The 23,816-nt window shown below is 33.9% G+C and overlaps 1 protein-coding gene across 1 annotated transcript in view; it reads left to right on the top strand.

Moving 5' to 3' along the window:
- Window positions 1–23,816, top strand: part of Myo6 (myosin VI) — a 136,325-nt gene that overhangs the window by 47,434 nt on the left and 65,075 nt on the right. The window contains exons 2-6 of the mRNA XM_026409529.2: window positions 1,544–1,686; window positions 6,319–6,388; window positions 11,754–11,827; window positions 18,868–18,997; window positions 21,618–21,723. Coding sequence (XP_026265314.2) covers window positions 1,570–1,686; window positions 6,319–6,388; window positions 11,754–11,827; window positions 18,868–18,997; window positions 21,618–21,723 — 497 coding nt within the window. The 5' untranslated portion in view covers window positions 1,544–1,569. The remainder of the gene's footprint in view (window positions 1–1,543; window positions 1,687–6,318; window positions 6,389–11,753; window positions 11,828–18,867; window positions 18,998–21,617; window positions 21,724–23,816) is intronic.

The following is a 23,816-nucleotide window of genomic DNA, read 5'->3' as shown; positions in this document are numbered from 1 at the left end:
GAGAGAATAAGCTGAGGTGGTAGACCAGAGTAATAATAACATTATAATAATATATCTGTTAGATAAATTCATGAGGAGGTGCCCAAAAAGCAAGTAGACACCTGGGGATTTAGCAGAGGTCTGAACTGATTAAATAAATTTGGGCATCACTCACATATAAATGGTATTTAAAGCCATGGGACTATATAAGTTTATAGGGAGAACTTACACATCTATTGTGATAAAAGTCTGAAGTGATGTTGTTGATTCATGTCTTTGGAGAATCTTTATCTGTTAACTCAGATTTACATGCTAATCTAATAGCATTTGCTGAATGGGGAAAACAGGTCATGCTGTAGCCACTGAATTGAAAATATTAATCAATAAGCACATTGCAAACATGTTAATAATGATTTTTTGACTGAACTGTTTGTTAAACGTCCTTGACTCTCATGAGAGGCTACATCTGAGAGTATCCACATTAGGATCCCAGATTTGAGAACATCACACAAGAGGAACATTATGATGCATAGTGAAAAAATTAATTCTTACTGAGATGCTGAAAACAGAATGCCAAGTATGAAAGAAGCCTTATAGGAATAATTAAAACATGCAATTGAAATTCACACTAGGCAAAAACTAGAAACAGTTGAAGTGTTTATCAAAAGGATAACAGGTAATTGTGGGACAGTCATTCAGTGGACTAGTCATCACAATGTGGTTGAATATGTTGAATATCAAAACATTTTGTTAAATGAAGGGAGCCAGACACAAAAGAATACATGCTGTATGATTTCATTCATTTGAAGTTCAAAAACAGGCAAAAATGGTAACAACAATAGGGATGTCTATGGAGACAGGGATTGACCAAATGGAGTTATGAGACAACTTTCTGAGGTGATGGAAATGTCATATATATTGACTAAGGCATTTGTCAAATGGGGTATATACATTTGTCTAAACTCATCAACATGTATACTTAGATTTGTACATTTCACTGAGCGTAAGTCTTATCTCAGTTAAAAGAAAAGAGAAAATTACAACAAAATCAGTATGCTGAATACTTCTATGATGATGAGTGTACAGAGCACGTACCTGCAATCTCAGAGGTTAGGAAAGCCCAGAGGAAGTAGTCTCTCTTTTTATTTCTTCAGACCCAAAATTAATTCTTTTTCAACTTCCAGCTAACTCTACACCATAATATGTATTCCTCTGATGACTACTTATGTTGTGCAAATGAGAATATTTACGTAGTAAAAGGGAATGTTATTATAAATTATGTTGGGACCATAGGTAAAACCTATGACCTTTTCCTGTTTCTGTACTGGTCAAAATGTGGTACTCTACTGCAGGCACAGCTGGAGGCAGGCAGTAGCAGGCAGCCTCTGCCTGGCTTTACCTAGGGATGGCTAAAGCAGGCAGAAAACAGAAAGATGGGTAGAAGGTGAAAGTTGTCTGGAATATTTCTGCCAGTCACGATTTACATGTAAACTTTAAAAATAGATGTTATTTGTTTTATGTTTCTAAAACTATTAATGTTGCCTTATTTGTTCTTTTGAAACAGGAGATAGTGGATAAGCCCCTTCAAAAATGGAGGATGGAAAGCCCGTTTGGGCACCACACCCTACAGATGGATTTCAGATGGGCAATATTGTGGATATTGGCCCTGACAGCTTAACTATTGAACCCCTGAACCAAAAAGGCAAGGTGAGTTTCTCAGAAAGATTTCAAAATGTGATTTTTTAAAAAAATAGCTATTTTTTTTCAAAAGAGATAGTGTCTTTCTTAATGAACTAAATATTCTTGGCATAGTAAAAATGAAAGGGAAAGGAAATCAGAAATATTCCTAGGAGAAAATGGTGTCCTGTGACAAAATCAGACAAAAATGTAATGAGCCTTTTGTAATCACATTCTTAAATAGCTATGTGATAAAATATAAACAATAACATTTTATTTCTTATACCATATTACTAAAGTTATTAGTCTCTATGTGATGTATTCAGCATGTTATAAAGTAAAAAATGAATGCAAATTGAGTTATGTTATTAATTTTTTGCTTCTTGTGCTAGCCTTCTTTATAAGTCTTTTTTTGTACTAGGAATTGAACTCAGGGAAGCTTAACCACTGAGCCATATTCTTAGTCCTTTATTTTTTATTTAGGGCCTCTTTAAGTTGCTGGGGCTGGCTTTGAACTTGAGAGCCTCCTATTTTAGCCTCTCTAGTTGCTGGGATTATAGACATGTGGCTATATGTTTGTCTGTCTGTCTGTTTATTTATTTATTGTGGTGCTGGGGATGGAACCCAGCACCCTGTGCATGTTAAGCAAGCATTCTACTACTGAGCCACATCCCCATCCCTATATAAATCTTTTTAAAAGGCTTCTTTTGAACTTATTGGCATGGTATTTGAATATATTTCTACAAAGCAAATACTTTAGTCTTAAATCTGTCCATCTATTATTATTTTTGTGATAATGATAGCCTAAAAATATGCTTTAGCTCTGTGCACATGCTGTTTGCTTTTTTTAAAAAATATTTTTTAGTTGTTGATAGACCTTTATTTTATTTTATTTACATGTGGTGCTGGGAATCGAACCCAGGGCCTCACACATGCTAGGCAAGCACTCTTCCACTGAGCCACAACTCCAGCCCCTGTTTGCTTTTATGCTTAGGCATGGGCTAGATAATATTACCAAATAGAAGTGTGGGAAAACAGTGACCAAGAGTTGGGATTGCTCATAGAGAAGGTATTCATTGTAAATAATCTGTCTTGCAGTCTTCATGAGTACTAGTAGGGTCTGTTTTTGTGGGAGAGCTTCACAGTTTTCAATTTAACAAATATTCTTGTTAAACATTTCTTCTGGATGTCGTCTCTGTTTACTTTAGACTCTGCAAATGTTCATGAATAATTTATATTCTACTGATACACAGTTAACTAATGCCATATAACTGCCATCCTTCTGGGAACTTTAGAAAAACAAGGTGGATCTCTCATGAGGTCTTTTCAGAGAGAAAACTATTCTGTTACTGTAAACAACCCAGGAACCGAAATGCATAATACATAATGTTGCCATGTTAGAGGAGGCCAATTAAAGATACCTTGAGGGAAGGAAAGGCAAAGTGTTTCTAATTTTTTCTCTTATTAACAGGCACCTATTTTTACTTATAATGTAGTACATTTACAAAATGAAAAAAATTTTAATGGCTCAATTATTTTGTATATTTGAAAGCTTTTACTTTTTAACATTTTATAAACAGTAAATCAGAAAGAAAAGTATTTATTATGTATGTTCTGGTAATACATATTGTTACATCTGCAGGTGTCAAAATAATTCAGTTCAAAGTACAGTAGAAACTTTATTTATGGGCACATGCTTTTTTATATTTTAAATATTTTAATGTGCTTTAAACTGTGCATTATTAGTATTAATGAGATACATATGTAGAACCAATAAAGACATGGTTTAAATTATTAAGGCATGTAAATTTTAGAGATATGTAGATAATTCTATAAACTAAATTTTTTTTTTCACATAATTTTTTTTAGCATTAACAAATTCTTAGAGATTACTTTTAGTCTTCATTTTCCCCTTGTGTAATTAAGGTCTTAATAAATCATTAAGTGGAATACAAATGCTTTAAGATATCTATAGGAAAAGTAATCTTTAACTTACATAAATGTTATTAGAAATTAATTGCATGAAGCAATGAACCAGTCCAGTCTACTGTGTGCTAGTGCAGTGGAGGCATAGAGGAGGGAGAGGGTCAGCTTTCATGGGGAACACAGTTTGGATAAGAGCAATGGTTTTCAAGTTTTTCATTTGTGACTCATAGTAAGAAATAGATTTTACATTGCATTAGGTATGTATATTGTGTGTGTTTGAATTTATAAGAAATAGATCTTAATATGTTAACAGGTATATGTAGTATGTGTGTTTTTGTGTGAATGTTTTCATTAAAAAAAAGTGTTAATCAAATGAAACCTCCTTGGCACATGCTATGCATTTTTCTGCTAAAAATGGTATCCTAACACCTTAAATTGAATTCATGTTCCATATTTACAGCAGACTGGCCTTCAAGCCAAAGTCCTAAATATTTTCTTTTCCCTGTCCTCTTTATTGGTCTTATATTTTGTCAACAGCAGTTTTCTCTCCGTACTCTTGCCTTACTCTTGTGTGTGTGTTTCTCCTTCTCTTCTGCCCTTTCCTTCTGCAGGTGTTTATCAAGTCCTCACAACAAACCTGGTGGTATTGTGTGCTTTATTTCATTACTCATGGTTTTTTTTTTTTTTGCCTGAAATGCCACTCTTTATAACTACATGCTTAGCAAATGCTTATTTGTTTTTCAGGACTCTAATTGAGGTCAGCTTCTCCATAAAAACTTTCCACATATATGCAATCTTTCCCTCCCATGAAATAGAATTAACTATTGATTGCTTTTTTCCTTTGAGGATTGGTATAACTTTTTAGTGCTCCTGTAATTTTGATTTAAAAGAATAGTTTCCATTGGTCTCCCCCTCTCCACTCTGTATTGTCAAGTACAGGAGTTATTTTATTCTTCTCTTCTGTCGTTGGAGCTTGATGCACCGGATTGCTGTGTGGTTGGTGTTTAATGCTGAATGATCAATGTGTACTTGTTACATAATCTTTTACTAGGAAAAGAAAACCTCCTCCTTTTAAGAGAAAGCAATTAAATTGATAGAGAAAAAAAATTTTTTTTCCTCACAGAAGAGAAGAAAATTGGGGGCTGGTTGATAATTTGGAGGATGAAGAAGGAGGGAGAAAAACCACCTTTCAGGACTCATTTTACCTGCCCTTAATGTTCTTGTAACTATGTTTCCCCACTCCCCTCAAGTTTCCATGCCCCCTCTTCTAACTTCCTGGAATCTTTTTTATTTGGCATAACTACTGTCAGGATAGAACTTAACCCTGGAGTATGGAGAGTTCTTGCCCTTGTTGCCATGGCTGTAACAAGTGAGCCCTTAGTTCTGTGACACCAGCAGTTATTTCTGAATGTGTTTTTCTATAGAATTAGTTATATATTAGAGTTGTTTTTTAATTGCCATTCTTATACTTAATTCACATTATAGATTATTTAATTCACATTGTAGAATAATTATGTCATTCTTCCAAAATTTTCCACATTTATAGCATTGAGAATATGTGTACTAGTTTTTAAATAATTAACTTCTAGAATTTTTAGAGCATATAACAATTTTCTGAGTTAGACATGACTTTGAATTGAAATAGTCCTTGCAGCTTGGATTTTACTCCGTAAACTACAGTGATACCCTTGTCTAGTACAATATACACAAGCACACATACAGATCTACAAATATGATGATTATTTTTTGGTGCTTGGGATCGAACTCTACCTTGAAGTACACTATTACTAAAATATTATTTGACCTTGAAATACATACTCTATTACTAAAATATTATTTTAAAATAATTGTACCATTTTCCTTTAAAGTTTTATTTGATGTGGTTGGAAACTTCAACCCCAAGAGTAATTGTAGTTGTTCAGAGACATAAATTTATAAATAACTGTTAGAATATCCTGGTTTAAAATTTAATTCATGGGCTGGGGTTGTGGCTCAGTGATAGAGTACTTGCCTTGCATATGTGAAGTACTGGGTTCGATCCTCAGCACCACATAAAAATAAATAAATAAATATATTTAAAACAATTCTCTTTAGATGTAATTTGAGATCATTTGTTCTCTCTTACAAGATGTTATCTTAATTCTGCTGTGTCTACCATAGCATTTAAGTGATAAATAAATGCAGGTTTATTTATGGATATTTGTAATTTTATGGTCTAAATATTTTTTGGGACTATTTATGTTTCTGATGTATTTTTATATAGGACTCTGTGTCAAATATGTTTTACTCAAATAATATTAATTAAATAATAGTTTATTTTGTCACAACTTATTGAATGTTACCTTTTCCTTTTTAAAACATTAAAATTCCTACATATTCCTACATAAGAATTGTAAGTTTAAACATAAATTTTTTTATTTTTGAAGATGTTAAATAGCATGTCTGTTACATTTAATGTTAATGTACTTGTTGTTTTGTCCCACTCTGAGTGTAAGAGCTTGTGATGCTTACTTACTGGTTTCCATTATTGGTTCTCATCCCATAGTAATAATGAATAATATTTTTAAGCAGTCATTATCCTATTTTGGGGTTAATGCCTTGTTAAATAGTAGCTGCATTATATTTTAATAAAGAACATATTGTTTGCCATTACAATATATGCAACCAGTTAAACTCCTTTACTTTTCTTACTATGAATCAGCCTCAAGTTTAATGAGCTTTTGTTTTGCTTGTTAGACATTTTTGGCTCTCATAAACCAAGTATTCCCTGCAGAAGAGGACAGTAAAAAAGATGTGGAAGATAATTGTAAGTATGAAGTTAAAAATTAATGTTAACACAGAAACAGAAACTATTCTTCCATGAAATAAATGAGTGGTTTTGTTACTAGTAAACTACTGGTTTAGGAAAAAAAAATGTAGCTTTTTTACTTGAAGGTTCATCTGAATAGAGGAGCTCTGAAGTCCTAAATTCATTGTTGCTGCAGATGAACACTTGGTGAAAGAGTCTCTTGAGTGTCTTTTTAGTGTTATTTCAGTTGTGCACATGTAAGGAATGGTAATAATTTACTCTGAAGCTGGAACTAAAGGTGTTTTGTTAAATCTTAAAAGTCATTGAAATTTATCTAGAGTCAGGTGATTTTTATAGTGGTTCAGTAATTTGGAAGTTGAGTCAGTGGGAATCATTAATATCACTCCTTGAAGCAAAGCAACATTAAAAAATATATAATAACTACTTACAGAAAAATTTACTTCAGAAAATTATATTAAAACAAAAATTAATTTAACTTATAAATACTTGAACATGTTTGGTGATGACCTTTATCCAGCGATAAATACTTCAACAAGATGACCTTTATTCTTACATTTTCAACATTAAGAAGTATATTTTAATTAAAATCTCATATTTTAATTTTTTGAGAAAGGGTATATGTTAGTTTTCTTGTTAACAAAATACCTGAGCAATCAACTTAAGAGAAAAGATTTATTTTGGTTAACAGTTTTGGAGGTTTCAGTTCATGGTTGGCCTCATTGCTTTTGGGCCTTTGGTGAGGAGGCACATCATGATTGGAGCATGTGGTGGAAGAATTTGCTCATCTCATAACAGCCAGGAAGCAAAGAGACCAAGGAAGGGCCTGTTGCCTGCTTTGAGGGCGCATCTCCAGTGACCTAAGACCTTCCACTAGGCCCCACTTCTTAAAGTTTTACCATCTTCTGATAATACCAAGCAGAGCACTAAGCCATTAATATATAAGTCTTTGGGGGGACATTCCATAAGCAAACTGCATCAGTGCAGACAGTACTTAGGGATCATATCCACTTATCATGGGTTTCTTTAATGTTACCTGACATTAAAAACTCTATTTTAAGAAAAAATGATAAATGAATAGACTTGTTCTTACTGATGGTCATTGTAGTTCACTATTGAGTGAGAACTGTAAATAGGGGTAGTACCCCATATATAAATAGTGCTATCCTTGGATAGTGGTAGTATTAGAAGAACCTTGGGCAATGGGGTCAGGCAGGGCTGAATTCTGATTCTGACTATGCAGTCATGAAGCTTATGTGCCCATGGCAACTCACTCTTTTTGAGATTCTCATCTATAAAATGGGAGTGATAATTATATGTTGCTTGTTTAGAGATTACATACTTTAAATGCTTGCCATAGTATCTGACCTCTGACAGACTCATTAAATGATAACTGTTATTAGGTACAAAGGTCAAGGAAAAAATGTGCAGTTCCTTTCCTTTCCAAAGTTTCTGGAGAGTATGTCTCATGAGATATGCATTTTTGAACAATAAAGTGAAAGTAAAAGCAGGAATACCTACCATATCTAAAATAAGAGAAAATTTATATCTGTTAAAATTTGCTAGGGTATGTAGAACTAGGAATTAATCCTTTTCATATATTAAATTTTTTTCACTTAAATCAATGAATTTGAATATTTTATTTTTAAATTTGTCCTAATTAGTTACACATGTTAGTAGCATGTATTTTGACACATCATACATAAATGGAGTAAAATTTCTCATTCATCTGATTCTGCATGATGTAGAGTTACACAGATCATATATCATATCATATGAATTTGAATATTTTAATTCTTTTCCTTCTTTCTTTCAATACTAGGGATTGAGCTCAGTAACACTGTACTACTGAGCTACATCCCTAGTCCTTTAAAAAATAATTTTAAAAATTTGTTTTAATTAGTTATTCATGACAGTAGAATGCACTTTGATACATTATATATAATGGAGTATAATTTCTCATTCTTCTGGTTATAAATGATGTACCCCAGTCCTTTTTTAATTTTTATTTTGAGACAGTCTTTTTTATGTTACACAAAAAACAGTCATATTTTAATAAAGTGAATGCAAATAAGAGAGGAAGCACACGTTTTCAGATAGACAATGGTGAGACAGAGTCTTGTTAAGTTACTGAAGCTAGCCTTAGATTTGTGATCCTCCTGCCACAGCCTTCTGAGTATCTGTGATTATAGCTGTGCACCATTGTGCCCAGCTTTAAAATCCATTTCTTAAAATATTCTTCCATTTTTTACTTCACCTTGATATACTTGACCTGCTTTTAAATTTCCCTGACCTTAGTATGGATTTGCTGCCTCTTGCCCCTGCACGATGTGGATGTTAAATGTTCTCATGGTACAGTAGCCTATTCAAAGTCCTTTTTCTGAAGCACTGTCATTAATGCAGCTTAGGTTGTTGAGTGTAGGTTTTCCAGCTGAAGTGCTTCCTCCACTTAGTTCTTTTATCGTGCCTTGTCACCATACTGCTATCCTTTCCAAATGACATTGATATTTTCTTAGAGTCTCAAATGCATATATCAAAAATCCTTTCCTTTTTAATATATCATAGTGATAATGTAATTATAAATGTTGATGTCTATTCTGAACTATGTGATAAGCATTTGATTAAAACAGAAGTATATATTGTCTTTTGATAGTGCCCCAACAGTTTAACAAAATTAATTATCTATTTTTAGCCCTAAGTTTTCTATGTAAAGAGTTTTATATGTAGGGATTAGTATATTTGTTTTGCATTTTTTATTTGATTTTTGGGCATTAATACCAGAATAGGAAAATAATTCAGGGATGTGAAGTCAGTAATCATAAAGAAAATAATAGCATATTTTCATGCTGATTTTAAGCTACTATTACTTACATGACATATAATATTCTTCATGAATATGACCTGTCAGGTGTTGAGAATAATTAAGTATAGAGTATACATTTGGAAATAATCCTCAAAATTACTTTATTCAGTCTCTTTTTCAGTCATGGAATGACCCCTACAATAATATAAATCTAGAATTGGATTGACTTCAATTGTGTTGAAATTGTTTGTGACTTCCTATTTTTTTCTTTCAGTGAACTAGAGCTATATTGAATAAGCAGGATCTCAAATGCTCATAATTCTCTAGTCATATCTCTAAATTTAATAATGAAGTCGTAACTATTCTTCATTAGAAATTTTTGATATTATATACTTTGGAAGTTGAGTCAGTAGGGGTGTCTCCTCCCCACCCCTACCAAAATATTTATGAAGAAAGAAATTGTTTATACTTTTATCATATCTTATTTTTAATATTGGTTAAAATTTTAATATTTTTTTAATATGGTTATATCTGTGATAATTAGGCATAAGAAGTGAACAGTTCACATACAAGATTTCATATAAATAACCAAACCAAGTAACTCAAAGGTTAACTCCTAAAAGAAAGTAAGAAGGAATCAGGTGGTTCAGGAAGCTATTTCTGGGACCCTTAAGAACATCTCTAGGTCACACCTTCAGGGAGGTGTAAAAAGTGGTAGGGACTTTGAATTTCTCACTCTGTCAAACTGAGAGTTGCAAATATTTTCCTCTCCATGTTTCATGAAAATGGAATAGCCTGACTAGTGTGATTTAAGAAGGTTCTTCTGTCCAAATTCTCACTGTCTTTGGTACCTATTGGGGATTTATTTGGTTTAACGAACAGATATCCCTGAGAAGGAAGATGGTGAGTATGGCAGGTGATAGAGAGGAGAGCTAGCAATCATTCATTCACACGTCAGTACAAGTTTATAGGATTAACTTTCCAGGGAAGGTACACTATAGGATTAGAAATTTTTACTTAGAATAAGCAGATGATATCCTATGACCAGGTTATTTCAGAGAAAAATGAGAGATGGTGGTTCAGTGGAGAACTTTGAATGAAGAAACATGAAACGTGTAAGCTAGACTTCTGGAAGATGAAAGTGGAAGAGGAGTTGAAAGAAAGAAAGATGACCAAGTAACCATACCAGATATATATACCTTTGCAGTCTAACCCTCTCCAAATCCTTCAATTTGAAGGAAAGCTGCTATTCCATTCTAAGGAAACTCCTCAGGAAAAAAGAATATCCTAATTTTATCCTGAATTAGCTTCATATTCTGGGTTAAGACTTACATAATTTCTCTAGGACTTACATTTCATCATGCCAGTTATAAGGACTGACAGAATCATCTGATGAGCCCTTACCAGTCTAAAAGTTCATCTTTTATATTTTATCTGTGAGATTCTGAGCATCAGAATGGATTAGTGTCTCATGTTGTTGTGTCAAAAAGTGCATTAAAATCAGGGCTCTTTAGAGGGTGATTGTTTCCTCTTGAATTTTACTTGGCTTTTTAATCAGCCTTCATCACTGTGTACATTCATTGCTACTTAGTAGAGGTACTCCCTTAGTTTGAAATTCATCATTTAAAAATATCACGTAGCCGGGCCTGGTGGTGCATACTGTAATTCCAGTGGCTTGGGGGGCTGAGGCAAGAGGATCATGAGTTCAAAGCCAGCCTCAGCAACTTAGTGAAGGCACTTAGCAACTCAGTGAGACCTTGTCTCTAATAAAATATAAAAAGGGTTAGGGATGTGGCTCAGGAGTTAAGCACCACTGGGTTCAATCCCTGGTCCATAAATAAATAAATAAACAAACAAACAAATTATCATGTAACACATATGTAAAGTAAATTTACTTTAAATCAGCCTCTGAGTTTTAAAAAGATGGAGTTAGGGCCTCAGCAACTTAGTGAAGGCACTTAGCAACTTAGTGAGACCTTGTCTCTAATAAAATATAAAAAGGGTTAGGGATGTGGCTCAGGAGTTAAGCACCACTGGGTTCAATCCCTGGTCCATAAATAAATAAATAAACAAACAAACAAATTATCATGTAACACATATGTAAAGTAAATTTACTTTAAATCAGCCTCTGAGTTTTAAAAAGATGGAGTTAGGGCTGGGGATATAGCTCAGTCGGTAGAGTGCTTGTCTCACATGCACAAAGCCCTGGGTTCAATCACCAGCACCACAGACACACACCAAAAAAAAAAAAAAAGATGAAATAAAATCTAACTTAGTAATTAAATTTTAACTTGGGTCAGTCAGTGATTCTGATTAAGATAATATTATTTTCATTGATTTTTTTAAAAAAATTTATATATGACAGCCGAATGCATTACAATTCATGTTATACATATAGAGCACAATTTTTATATCTCTGGTTGTATACAAGTATGTTTACACCAATTCATGTCTTCATACATGTACTTTGGATAATGATGTCCATCACATTCCACCAAAGATAATATTATTTTTACTTGTTTTTCTTCAACTGTCTAATGATCTACAAATTTTATTTCCTAGGTTCACTAATGTATTTAAATGAAGCCACACTTCTCCATAATATCAAAGTTCGATATAGTAAAGACAGAATTTATGTAAGTATTTTACCTATGTTTTAAGTTTTTGTGGAGATAATTATTTTACAAGCTGCTATTTGATTTCGCTAGGCTTGAAATTTTCTAACATGAAAGCATGCTTGATTTGAGCCAATCGAATAGAACATGAGCTCCACTAAGACAAGATGCTTCCTAACTTACTACTCTTCTTCCTAACTTACTGCTTAGAAAAGGCCTGGTACACATGGACACTTGCTAAATATTTGTGGAGTGAAATAATGAATACAGAGCATTATTTAATATCTTTCAGAATTAAAAGTGCCTAATTTGAGTATTTAAAAAACATGAATTGTATTTTTGTTGGATTTCTTGTTAGTAAAGATAGTATCAAAAAGTAACAAACAGGGTTGGGGGTGTGTAGCTCTGTGACAGAGCACTTGCCTCCCTTGTGTGAGGCCCTGGGTTTAATCCTCAGTACCACAAGAAAAAAAAAAAAGGTAATGCTTTTAATGATTAAAAAAATAATAATAGTTCAAGAGTTTACACCAAATCTTTCAGTTGGATGCTTAACTCCTGTGTTTTAATTATAATTATTCTTTGAGCATGTATGGGATTTTATTGTAATATAACCTATTCATAGATTTTTTGTTGGCTAGAGATAAATTACCCCATTGTAGTTCTCCTGTTATAAGAATGGGGCTCTTCATTATTTTTGAACGAAGAAAACACATGGCTTCCTTGACACTTACTAGATCAAATGACAGTCTTAATCTTTTATATCACTATCAATTTGTCTAATTGTACTTACTTAATTCTGACTAAATTACATATAGTCTTTGCCATCTGTCCAAGTAGTGACAGCTGGGTAATAGAATCAATCTAGTCTATTTCAAAAGAGTTTATTTGCCATCTTCCAGTTATATGTAATATTAAAGACTTTACTTTCTTGATATTTTTCAAAATTGACTAAAGAGTATATTTATGTTTAAATATGGGTATTCTTTAAAAAAAATATTTTTAGTTGTATATGGGCACAATACCTTTATTTTTTTTTTTTTTAATGTGGTACTGGGGATTGAACGCAGTGCCTCATGCATGCTAGGTAAGCCCTCTACCACTGTGCCTCAACCCTAGCCCTAAACATGGGTATTCTTGAGTGGAAATATATTTAGAGGCAAAATTTACTCATCAGTAGCCTCATGAATCTAAATGCTGTTTAGATAATACAGTATTTTGAAATTTGTTAAAGCAAATTTAACTTGTGATAACATCAGTGAAAGTTAATTTGGATATAACAAATTATCATGTTTCAAAGTAGAATTTTAGAACCAGTATTTTCAAGGTTAACTGAAGCCATGATTGCTGTTTTTTCCCAGCTGATTATGTCTTTTAGTTATAAAACCATTAAATATCTGTACTATATAAAATAGCTATTATTACTATGATATATGTAAATGAAGGGGGCAATTACAATAAAATATATAAGTGAAGGAAGCAATTTGGAGTAGTAGTTTAAATTTGATATTTTATGTTTCATAATGATAAAAATAATTACTGTCCTGTCTTAAATTTGAGTAAAATAACAGCTAACCCATGCTTAACATGTTTATGGTTACTAAAATTTCTGATCCTTTCCTCTTTTCTCCCTTAGAAAGATTAATATCTGGAATTTCTTTTATTTTTTACATTATTCCAGGAAACATCTTTGAGAATGTATGGAGCATTTTAGATTAGTACTCTGAGAATCCAGCATTTTCATAGCATTTCTTTTCCACAGCTAGAAGCAGAAAAGAGAAAAAAATGGCACATGTTTGTAATCCTAGCTATGCAGGAAACTGAGGCAAGGGGATCACAAGTTCTAGGCCATCCTGGACAATGTAGCATGACCCTGTCTCAAAAGAAAAATGTTGGGGATATAGCTCAATGGTAGAGTGCCCCTGAGTTCAACACTCAGTATTACACACATACACACACAGAGAGAGAGAGAGAGAGAGAGAGAGAGGGAGGGAGGGAGGGAGGGAGAGAGAGAGAGAGAGAGAGAGAGAGAGAGAGAGAGAGAGAGAGAAAGAAATATGGCCATGCGTGCCCTGGTTTTCTCAGTATTACTAAACCACAGCTATCTACCCAACTAGGAATATTATAAACCCTTTCGGTGCATTTTTTCTGATCTTTTAAAGCCACAGTTAAATTTAGAATTTAAAAACAAGCTTAAATTGCTCACTAAATGTTTATTTCATCAGGGTTCTAGGCAGTGGTTAACATATATTGTTTTACAGAGCTCTGGACCAAGAGGTCACCTCATAGCTAAATCACTATTTGCATTCCCTGATGGGGGTGGACCCAGAGCATATTAAAATCTTCAGTAGCAGGGTAAATCAAGTATGCTGTATAAGATGATAAATAACCAAAATTCTGCTGTAGGGACAGAATGAGGGGAGTAGATTTCATAAACAGAGCCAACAGAAGCATCCTGATAGAGAAGGAGGCTTAGAGACTCTGATTTCTGTCTGTGGTGACTTGGTGGTCATGCCATCCATGTACTGGGAGAGGATATGGGAGGAGAATATTTTTTCTGAGGGAGGTGGGAAGAGGTGATCATGACTTTGGATGGGCTGAGTCTGAGTTGCTTGTGATTGATAAGATAAAAGTATTATCTTCATCTTGTAAAAGTTATGTAAGGGGTTGAAGTTGTAGCTCAGTGGTAGAGTGCTTGCCTAGCATGTGTGAGGCCCTAGGTTTGATCCTCAGCACCACACAAAAATAAATAAAAATAAAGGAATTGTGTCCATCTACAACTACAAAAAAAGTTGTGTAAATACAATGGACACTACAGAAATACAGAAGATAATTAGAAATTGTTTTGAAAATTTGTACTCCAATAAAATAGAAAATATTGAAGGCATCGACAAATTTCTAGAGGCATATGATATGCCCACACTAAATCAGGATTATATACACAATTTAAACAGATAAATTTCAAGCAAGGAAATAGAGGACACCGTCAGAAGCCTAAGAATGAAGAAAAGCCCAGGACCAGATGGATACACAGCTTAGTTCTATAACACCTTTAAAGAAGAACTAACACCAATACTTCTCAAAGTATTTCATGATATAGAAAAAGAGGGAAAACTTCCAAACACATTCTATAGGCCAATATCAACCTGATTCCAAACCCAGACAAAGACATATCAAAGAAAGAAAACTTCAGACCACTATCTCTAATGAACATAGATGCAAAAATTCTCAATAAAATTCTGGCAAATCGAATACAAAAAACATATCAAAAAGATAGTGCACCACAATCAAGTAGGGTTCATCCCAGGAATGGAAGGTTGGTTCAACATACAGAAATCAATAAATGTAATTCATCACAACAGTACACTCAAAGATAAAAATCATAAGATCATCTCAATAGAAGCAGAAAAAGCATTTGACAAAATACAATACCCCTTCATGTTCAAAATATTAGAAAAACTAGGATATCAGGAACATATCTCAACATTGTATAAGCTGTCTGTTGCTAAGCCCAGGCCAACATCATTCTAAATGGAGAAAAATTGAAAAGCATTCTCTCTAAAAAACTTGAAAAAGACAGGGATATCCTCTTTCACCAGTTCTATTTAACATAGTTCTTGAAACTCTAGCCAGAGCAATTAGACGAAAGAAATTAAACGGAGATGGAACTCAAATTATCACTATTTGCTGACGATATGATTCTATACCTAGAAGACCCAAAAAATTCCACCAGAAATCTTCTAGAACTTATAAATGAATTCAGCAAAGTAGCAGGATATAAAATCAACACCCATAAGTCAAAGCCATTTTTATACATTAGTGACAATCCTCAGAAAGAGAAACCAGGAAAACCACCCCATTTTTAAGTGCCTCAAAACAAACAAACAAACAAATAAAACTTGGGAATAAACTTAATGAAAGAGGTGAAAGACCTTTACAGTGAAAACTGGAGAATGCTGAAGAAAGAAATTAAAGAAGACTTTAGAAGATGGAAAGATCTACCTTGTTCTTGGATAGGCAGAATTAATATTGTCAAAATGACATACTACCAAAAGCACTATACAGATTCAATGCAATTCCAATCAAAATCCGGATGACATTCCTCATAGAAATAGAAAAAACAATCATGAAATTCATCTGGAAAATAAGAGATGCAGTATAGTCAAAGCAATTCTTAGCAAGAAGAATGAAGCTGGTGGCATTATTATTCCAAACCTTAAATTATACTACAGAGCAATAGTTACAGAAACACCCTGGTATTGGCACCAAAATCGACTGGTAGACCAATGGTACAGAGTAGAGGATGCAGAGACAAACCCCCATAATTACAGTTATCTCATATTAGACAAGGTGCCAAAAACATACATTGGAGAAAGCCTCTTTGACAAATGGTACTGGGAAAACTGGAAGTCTATATGGAACAAAATGAAATTAAACCTCTATCTCTCACCATGCACAAAACTCTACTCAAAGTGGATCAAGGACCTAGGAATTAAACCAGAAACTCTGTGTCTAATAGAATAAAAAGTAGGCCCAAATCTACAACATGTCAGATTAGGGCCCAACTTCCTTAATAGGACTCCTGTAGCACAAGAATTAAAACCAAGAATCAATAAATGGGATGGATACGAACTAAAAGCTTCTCAGTAAAAGAAACAATCAGTGAGGTGAATAGAGAGCCTACAGAATGGGAGCAAATCTTTACCACAAGCACAACAGATAGAATAATAATTTCTAGGATATATAAAGCACTCAAAAACCTTAACACCAAAAAAAAAAACCCAAAACAAAAACAAATAACCCAATCAATAAATGGGCCAAGAACTGATCAGACACTGCTCAGAAGGGGGTATACAATCAATCAACAAATTATGAAAAAATGTTCAACATCTCTAGCAATTAGATGCAAATCAAAAGTACTCTAAGATTTCATCTCAGTCAAAATGGCAGCTATTAAGAATGAAAACAACAATAAATGTTGGCAAGGATGTTGGGGAAAAGGCACACTCATAGATTGCTGGTGGGACTGCAAAATGGTGCACCAAAATATGGAAAGCAGTATGGAGATTTCTTGGAAAACTGGGAATGGAACCACCATTTGACCCAGCTATCCCACTCCTTGGTCTATACCCAAAGGTCTTAAAAACAGCATACACAGCCTCATGAACATTTATAGCAGCACATTCATTTACAATAGCTAAACTGTGGAACCGACCTAGCCCTTCAGTGGATGAATGGATAAAGAAATTGTGGTATATATACACAATGGAATATTACTCAGCAATGAAAGAGAATAAAATCATAGCATTTGCAGGTGAATGGATGAATTTGGAGACTATAATACTAAGTGAAGTAAGCCAATCCCCAAAAACCAAATGCTGAATGTTTTCTCTGATATAAGGAGGCCAATTCATAGTGGGGTTGGGAGGGGCAGCATGGGAATATTAGACAAACTGTAGATAGGGAAAAGGGGAGGGAGTAAGAGGGAGGGGGCAAGTGGGTAAAAAATGATGGTGGAATGAGGTGGACATTACTACCCCAAGTACATATATGAAGAAGACAGGAATGGTGTGAATATACTTTGTATATAAGCAGAGAGATGAAAAATTGTGTTCTGTGAATATAATGTGAATTATAATGCATTCTGCCACCATATATAACAAATTAGAATAAAAAAATAAAAAAAGCTACTCTAAGATTTCATCTCACTCCAGTCAGAATGGCATCTATTAAGAATACAAACAACAATAAGTGTTGGTGAAGATATGGGGAAAAAGGCACACTTATTTATTGCTGGTGGGACTGCAAATTGGTGCAGCCAATCTGGAAAGCAGTGTGGAGATTCCTTGGAAAACTTGGAATGGAGTCACCATTTGACCCAGCTATTCTGCTCCTTGGTCTATACCTAAAGGACTTAAAAACAGCATACTATAAGGGGGCACAGCCACATCAATGTGTATAGGAGCACAATTCACAATAGCTAAATTGTGGAACCAACCCAGATGCTCTTCATTAGATAAATGGATAGGGAAACTTTGGTATATATACACAATGGAATATTACTCAGCATTAAAAGAGAATAAAATTATGACATTTGCAGGTAAAGGGATGGAATTGGAGAATGTAATGCTAAGTAAAGTAAGCCAATCCCAAAAAACCAAAGGCCGAATGTTTTCTTTGATATGAAGATGCTGATTCATAATGATGATGGGGGTGGTGGAGCAGGGGTGGAATGGAGGAACTTTAGATAGGGCAAAGGGGAGGGAGGGGAAAGGAAGGGGCATGGGGATAAGAAAGATGGTGGAACAAGTTAGGCATCATTACCCTAATTACATGTATGTACTTTGTGTGCAACCATGACTTGAAAAATTGTACTCTATATGTATAATATGAAATGAATTGCATTCTGCCATCATATATAACAAATCAGGGTAAATAAATAATTTAATAAAAATGAAAATTAGAGAATTTTCAGAAACATAAAGTGTATGTTCTGTGAGCAATAACACTAAATAAAAAGTATTGTGTAATTTATTTTGATTTTTGGCTGCAGCCACTTTTGAGAGAAGATCGTTGATTGTGGCTTTCTTTAGTAGGATGGAATAGAAGTTTAAAATTGTATGTGACCTTAGATATGACTTAATCCAACTTTTTCTATTTTATCAAAACTGTTGCACCCTTTTTTGCTACATACTTAATAACCACCTTAAAATAAATATCATTGATAATATAATTAGCATACATGGATTTAACAAAAATGAACATAACACCCTGACTGAATAACAAAGGCAAAATAGCAATAATCTATAATAAAGCTATATATTTATATGTAAATAAAGTTACATGCAGTACATAAAATTATATCACAAAAAATAGTTTTGTAAGTGATGGATTCTCTAGAAATCAGGGAATATTTACTGTTAGAAATGCAAATATTAAAGTCCTGATTATGTAGAGAATTGGAGGTATCTATTTGCTGTATAATTTTTTTCTCCTATGAGTCTTGTTCAGCTTTGAATGAAAAAGTTAACTGGAAAATTTCATTTTATACTTTTCTTATTTAGACATATGTCGCCAACATTCTGATTGCAGTAAACCCATACTTTGATATCCCTAAAATATATTCTTCAGATACAATAAAATCATATCAAGGAAAATCTCTTGGGACAATGCCACCCCATGTCTTTGCAATTGGTAAGTGCTTTGCTTGTATTTTAATACCTGTCTTTTTTTATATCATACAAATTTATATAGTTTTTCTCTTGGATTAATAGAAGATACCATGAGCTGAATATTTATTTTTTGAATATATATTTTGTTTTTTGGATGTGTCAGCCTGGTTAGGAGCAGGTATCCTGTACACAGGGTGGGGAAGAATACTTTTGCAGCCAACTCATGGAGCAGTCATACATCATCAACTTTGTTGGATGCCTGTGTCCTCTTAGGTGTTTCTGTCATAATAAAAGCAGTATTTTGTTTCCTCAGTATGATCAGCTCTATCTTAAAAGTATCCTCCTTTAGGGGCTGGGGCTATAACTGAATGGCAGAGCACGTGCCTAGCATGCCTGAGGCACCACATAAAAAATAAATAAATTAAATAAAGATAATGTGTCCACCTACAACTAAAAAAATATTTTTTAAAGAAGTATCCTCCTTTGCAGCCTTGAGGCCCAGGCCTTCCTCTCTTACCCAGGTCATTGCCTGTGAGTGTGTTACTTGGGCCATGTTTGAGATGGAAGAGCAGGCTTCCTTCATGCAGTATTTTGCATCAGGGCTTTATAAAATTAAATAATTGAAAGTGGTACATACTGGGGAATCTGTGTACAAAAATAGTGCAATCTGTCTTGGCCTTTCTCAGCCTCTCTTCTTGAGGCTCTCTAGGTCTGAGGCATGGAGAAATAGAGTTATTTGGTCAGAGTTAGAAATTACTTTCTATCCTTTTCCCTGACAAGTCAGAGATGTTACCTCACTGCTTTGCTTCCACACACAACCAGCAGATGAATGCCATGTTTTGATGCTGGTTCTTAGTGCAGTTTCTCTTTGGGTTTTCCTATTATACTTGTGTTTTGGACTAACCAGGCTTCACTTTGAGATTGATGGGTGGTTGATGTGTGTGCCCTGTATTACTAGGCAGAATAAATGCATCAGCCAAGTCCAGTGTATCAGCAGATTTACTTTTAGTCTAAGACAATTTGTGAACATTTGTATATTCTTTTATCAGCCTGCAAAATGGTACACAACCCTTAGATCCTGAATATGTGTGAGCTCATCACTGGAGAGAAGTTACAAAGTGTAGACAAACTATTTTATTTTTAGTCTTTTATTGCTTAAGATAAAGTATAATAAAGTATTTAAAATGATTTTATAAAAGTGGGTGGAACAGGTTGTTGATAAATTGAACAAAGGAATGGGTGTACTTTTGCATATTGCTTATTAGTCAGCTTTACATCAATATAACAAAGTGCCTGGAACAGGCTGCTTATGAAGAAGTTTGTTTAGCTCACAGTTTTGAAGGTTCACAAATAGCATAGTTAGTGCAGTCTCTGTGGTGTAACTGCCCCTTGGCTGCATTATATCATGGCAGATAGCAATGGCAAGAGCAAGCAAGTGATTACATCTTGAACCAGAAGCAGAGAGAATGGAGGGCCATGGCTTACTTTTTTATAACAACTCTCTTCTAAGTACTCAAAGGGTTTTAGGAGAACTACCTTCTGAGAGCATACCCCCAGCAAGCCAAGGAACCTCCCACCAGGCCTCACCTCCAAAAGATTCCACTACCTCCAACAATGCCACCCTGCAGTCCAAGTCTTCAATACAGTAATCCTTAGGGGATACCCAAACCTATTCCAACTATAGCATGTGGTTTACATTCTGTTCTTAGAGTCTAAATCATTTATAAAGATTACTTTATTGGTATGGGTAGCACATGTTTGAGGTGAGAAATTGTCTTTCTGAGCCAAATTGGTCAGGAACTATTTTAACTTGTTTTAATTTCAAACCCATTTAACATAATTAAATTCTGCTTAATCTGTGTAGTCTTTTAAAATTTCAGACATTTTATAGCTTAAATTGTTGGAATGTAAGGAAGATAGTTAAAAATTATAAACAATTGCAAGTCTTAAAATTTAAAGCAGTTTGCTTATCTTTGAAATGGCTGCAAATTGTATAAGATGTTTAAATTCATAGGAGTATTACAGGGAATCTTATATATTTCTTTTGTAATTATGTGTTTTTTATTTCCAGCAAAAATTTTGGTTGCCATATTTCTTAATTAGAAGCTTCTTACTTCTGCTTCTCTCTGAGGGCTTCATTAGTTATGCATAGTAAACTTTTTTTTTTTTAAATCCCTCTGCAGATCTGCTGTGGATTAGGGAGAAAAGAGTCACAATTTGTAATATGTAGATATTAAAGCATGAACTTAAGAGTTGTTTATTTGGATTTCATGTTATTTAGCTGTTAGGGTAATAAGAGTGTTGAAAGAGGGCTGGGGATATAGCTCAGTTAGTAGAGTGCTTGCCTCGTATGCACAAGGCCCTGGGTTCAATCCCTCGCACCACATACACACACAAAAAATTGGTAAGTCTTACTATATGCTAATTGTACCTCAATAAAATTGACATAAAAATTGTTAAAAAAAGAGTGTTGAAAGTAAATATTTTTGGAGATGTTATTTTAACACTTTTGAGTGCTAAAAAATTTCATTAACTGTTAATTTATGATTTCTTTAGGAGCAAATGCTTCTGAAGTGAACTTTTATCATTTAATAACTATATTTAGTGTATTGTTCACCATTTATGTATTATTTTGACCCTAGCTGATAAGGCTTTTCGAGACATGAAGGTACTCAAGATAAGCCAGTCTGTCATTGTATCTGGAGAATCAGGAGCTGGCAAAACAGAAAATACAAAATTTGTTCTCAGGTAAGTAGTTAGCTAACCTGAAATATTTTTAACAGATTGACACTATTTTGGTGGTAAAAAACACATAGAATCTGCCGACTTAACCATTTCTGATGTTTAGTGTACTCACATTGTTGTGCATACAATCTTCAGAAGTTTTCATTTTGAAAAACTGAAACTATATACCCATTAAAAAATCCTGTGTTTCCCACTATCCTCACCTTCTGGCAGCTGCTATTTTACATTTGGATTCTATAAATTTACCTTACTTTAGATACCACATATAAGTGGAATCAATACAGTGTTTATCTTTGTGTTACTGACTTATTTCATTTTGCTCAATTTAAGATTTACCTGTGTTTAGGCTGGTGTTCCAGTAGTCCCAGATTGTGGGAGACTGAACCTAGAAGTTTGGGATAAGCCTGGGAAACTTAGCAAGACCTTGCATTTTCTTTTTATTTATCTATTTGTTTTTGGTGGCGTTTTGGATGGAACCCAGGGCCTTGCACATGCTGAGCAGGTGCCTTACCACCAAGTGGAATCTCCAAACCAAGACCCTGTCTCTTTAAAAAGATAGAAAACCCCCCAAACCCCATGTTGTATTATGTGTTAGAATCTCCTTCCTTTTAAAGGCTGAGTAATATTCCAGTGTAGGGATACATTTTATTTATGCATGCATTTGTTGATGAGATCTTGAATTTTTTTCATCCTTGGTACCGTCATGAGCATGAGTAAATATTTCTTTGAGAATTTGAACAGGTTGACTTTTAACACCTTTGTATATTTTGTGGCATAGTTTGGAATGTGGGCTCTATTATTTTTAAGATACAATTACCTTATATGGAAGCTAGTCTATAGATTATTGAAAGCCAGCTCTGATGTTATTTGTATGAGTGTCCTGGGAGAACCAGTGCTGGTTAGGCAAAGGGAAATTTAGGAATGTTCTTTCAAAACCCAAAATCCAGGTGGACATTCTCTTCTCAGTGTTTCTCTAGTAGTGTGCTTCAAACCATTTTTTCCCTTAAGCTTATGATGTTCACCTTTTTATATCCACTTCCCAAATTTTTTCTTCAGTGTATCCCCTTTGCTGTCATCAAATTTAACTCCAAACACTTTGTTTAGAATCATAGCATTTTAAAAATAGAAGGAACCCTAGCATTTATTTTAGTTAGTTCTTTTAATTTACATACCTCGAAGTTAAATCTAATCATGATCTTACTGCTAGGACCAGCATATTCACTAGTATTGTTCCTGCTGTATTATGTATTATTCTCTGTAAATGTGTATGCTTCTCAGAATTATTTATGTAAAACAAGTTGAAGAATTTGTTAATGCCTGTTATAGATATGCCATTCTCATTAAATAAATGCTTCTCTATACTCTTGGAAGTGGTTCAATTTCTTATTCTTTCTCTCCTGACTATGATAGTCATATGGTGGGTCTATGGTTAATGTAGGAAAATAAACAAAAAGCTAAGGAACCATACTTATAATGTATACTTACACTGTAAATAAGGATTGCTCTTTGTTTGGAAAGGTGCTAAGTAAATAGTTGTTTCATTATGTCTTCTTTTCATGTAATAGCTCAAAGATTGAGAACTTTGCCTTATTCAGCTGCAGATTCCTTATTTTCTGTAGCCATAATGTTGAATTAATAGGCAGTAACAAAAGGCTGTGAATCTCATGTTGTTGATGAAATTGCCATATGAAATATGTTATATATTTAAATCAAGTGGTTGATTAAAATCAGAATATTTCTAAAAACAGCTTAAAAAATAACGCTGGTTTAAACATTCAAGGCAATCCAAATCAAATTTTAAATAAATTTGAAGCTGTAAAAACATGGTTGCGACAGGCGGGGTGGTGCACATCTGTAATCCCAGTGACTCAGGAAGCTGAGACAGGAGGATTGTGAATTCAAAGCCAGACTCAGCAAAAGTAAAGTGCTAAGCAACTCAGCAAGATCCTATCTCTAAATAAAATACAAACTAGGACTGGGAATTTGGCTCAGTGGTCTAGTGTTCCTGAGTTCAATCCCCAATACCCACATCCCCCCCAAAGAAAAATGGTTGCATTTGAGCATAAATTTATAATTTTTAAAACTTGTAATGATGA

This window comes from Urocitellus parryii, chromosome 8, assembly GCF_045843805.1.
Source record: "Urocitellus parryii isolate mUroPar1 chromosome 8, mUroPar1.hap1, whole genome shotgun sequence".
NCBI classification, from domain to species: domain Eukaryota; kingdom Metazoa; phylum Chordata; class Mammalia; order Rodentia; family Sciuridae; genus Urocitellus; species Urocitellus parryii.
This window is presented reverse-complemented; position numbering and strand designations above follow the sequence as displayed.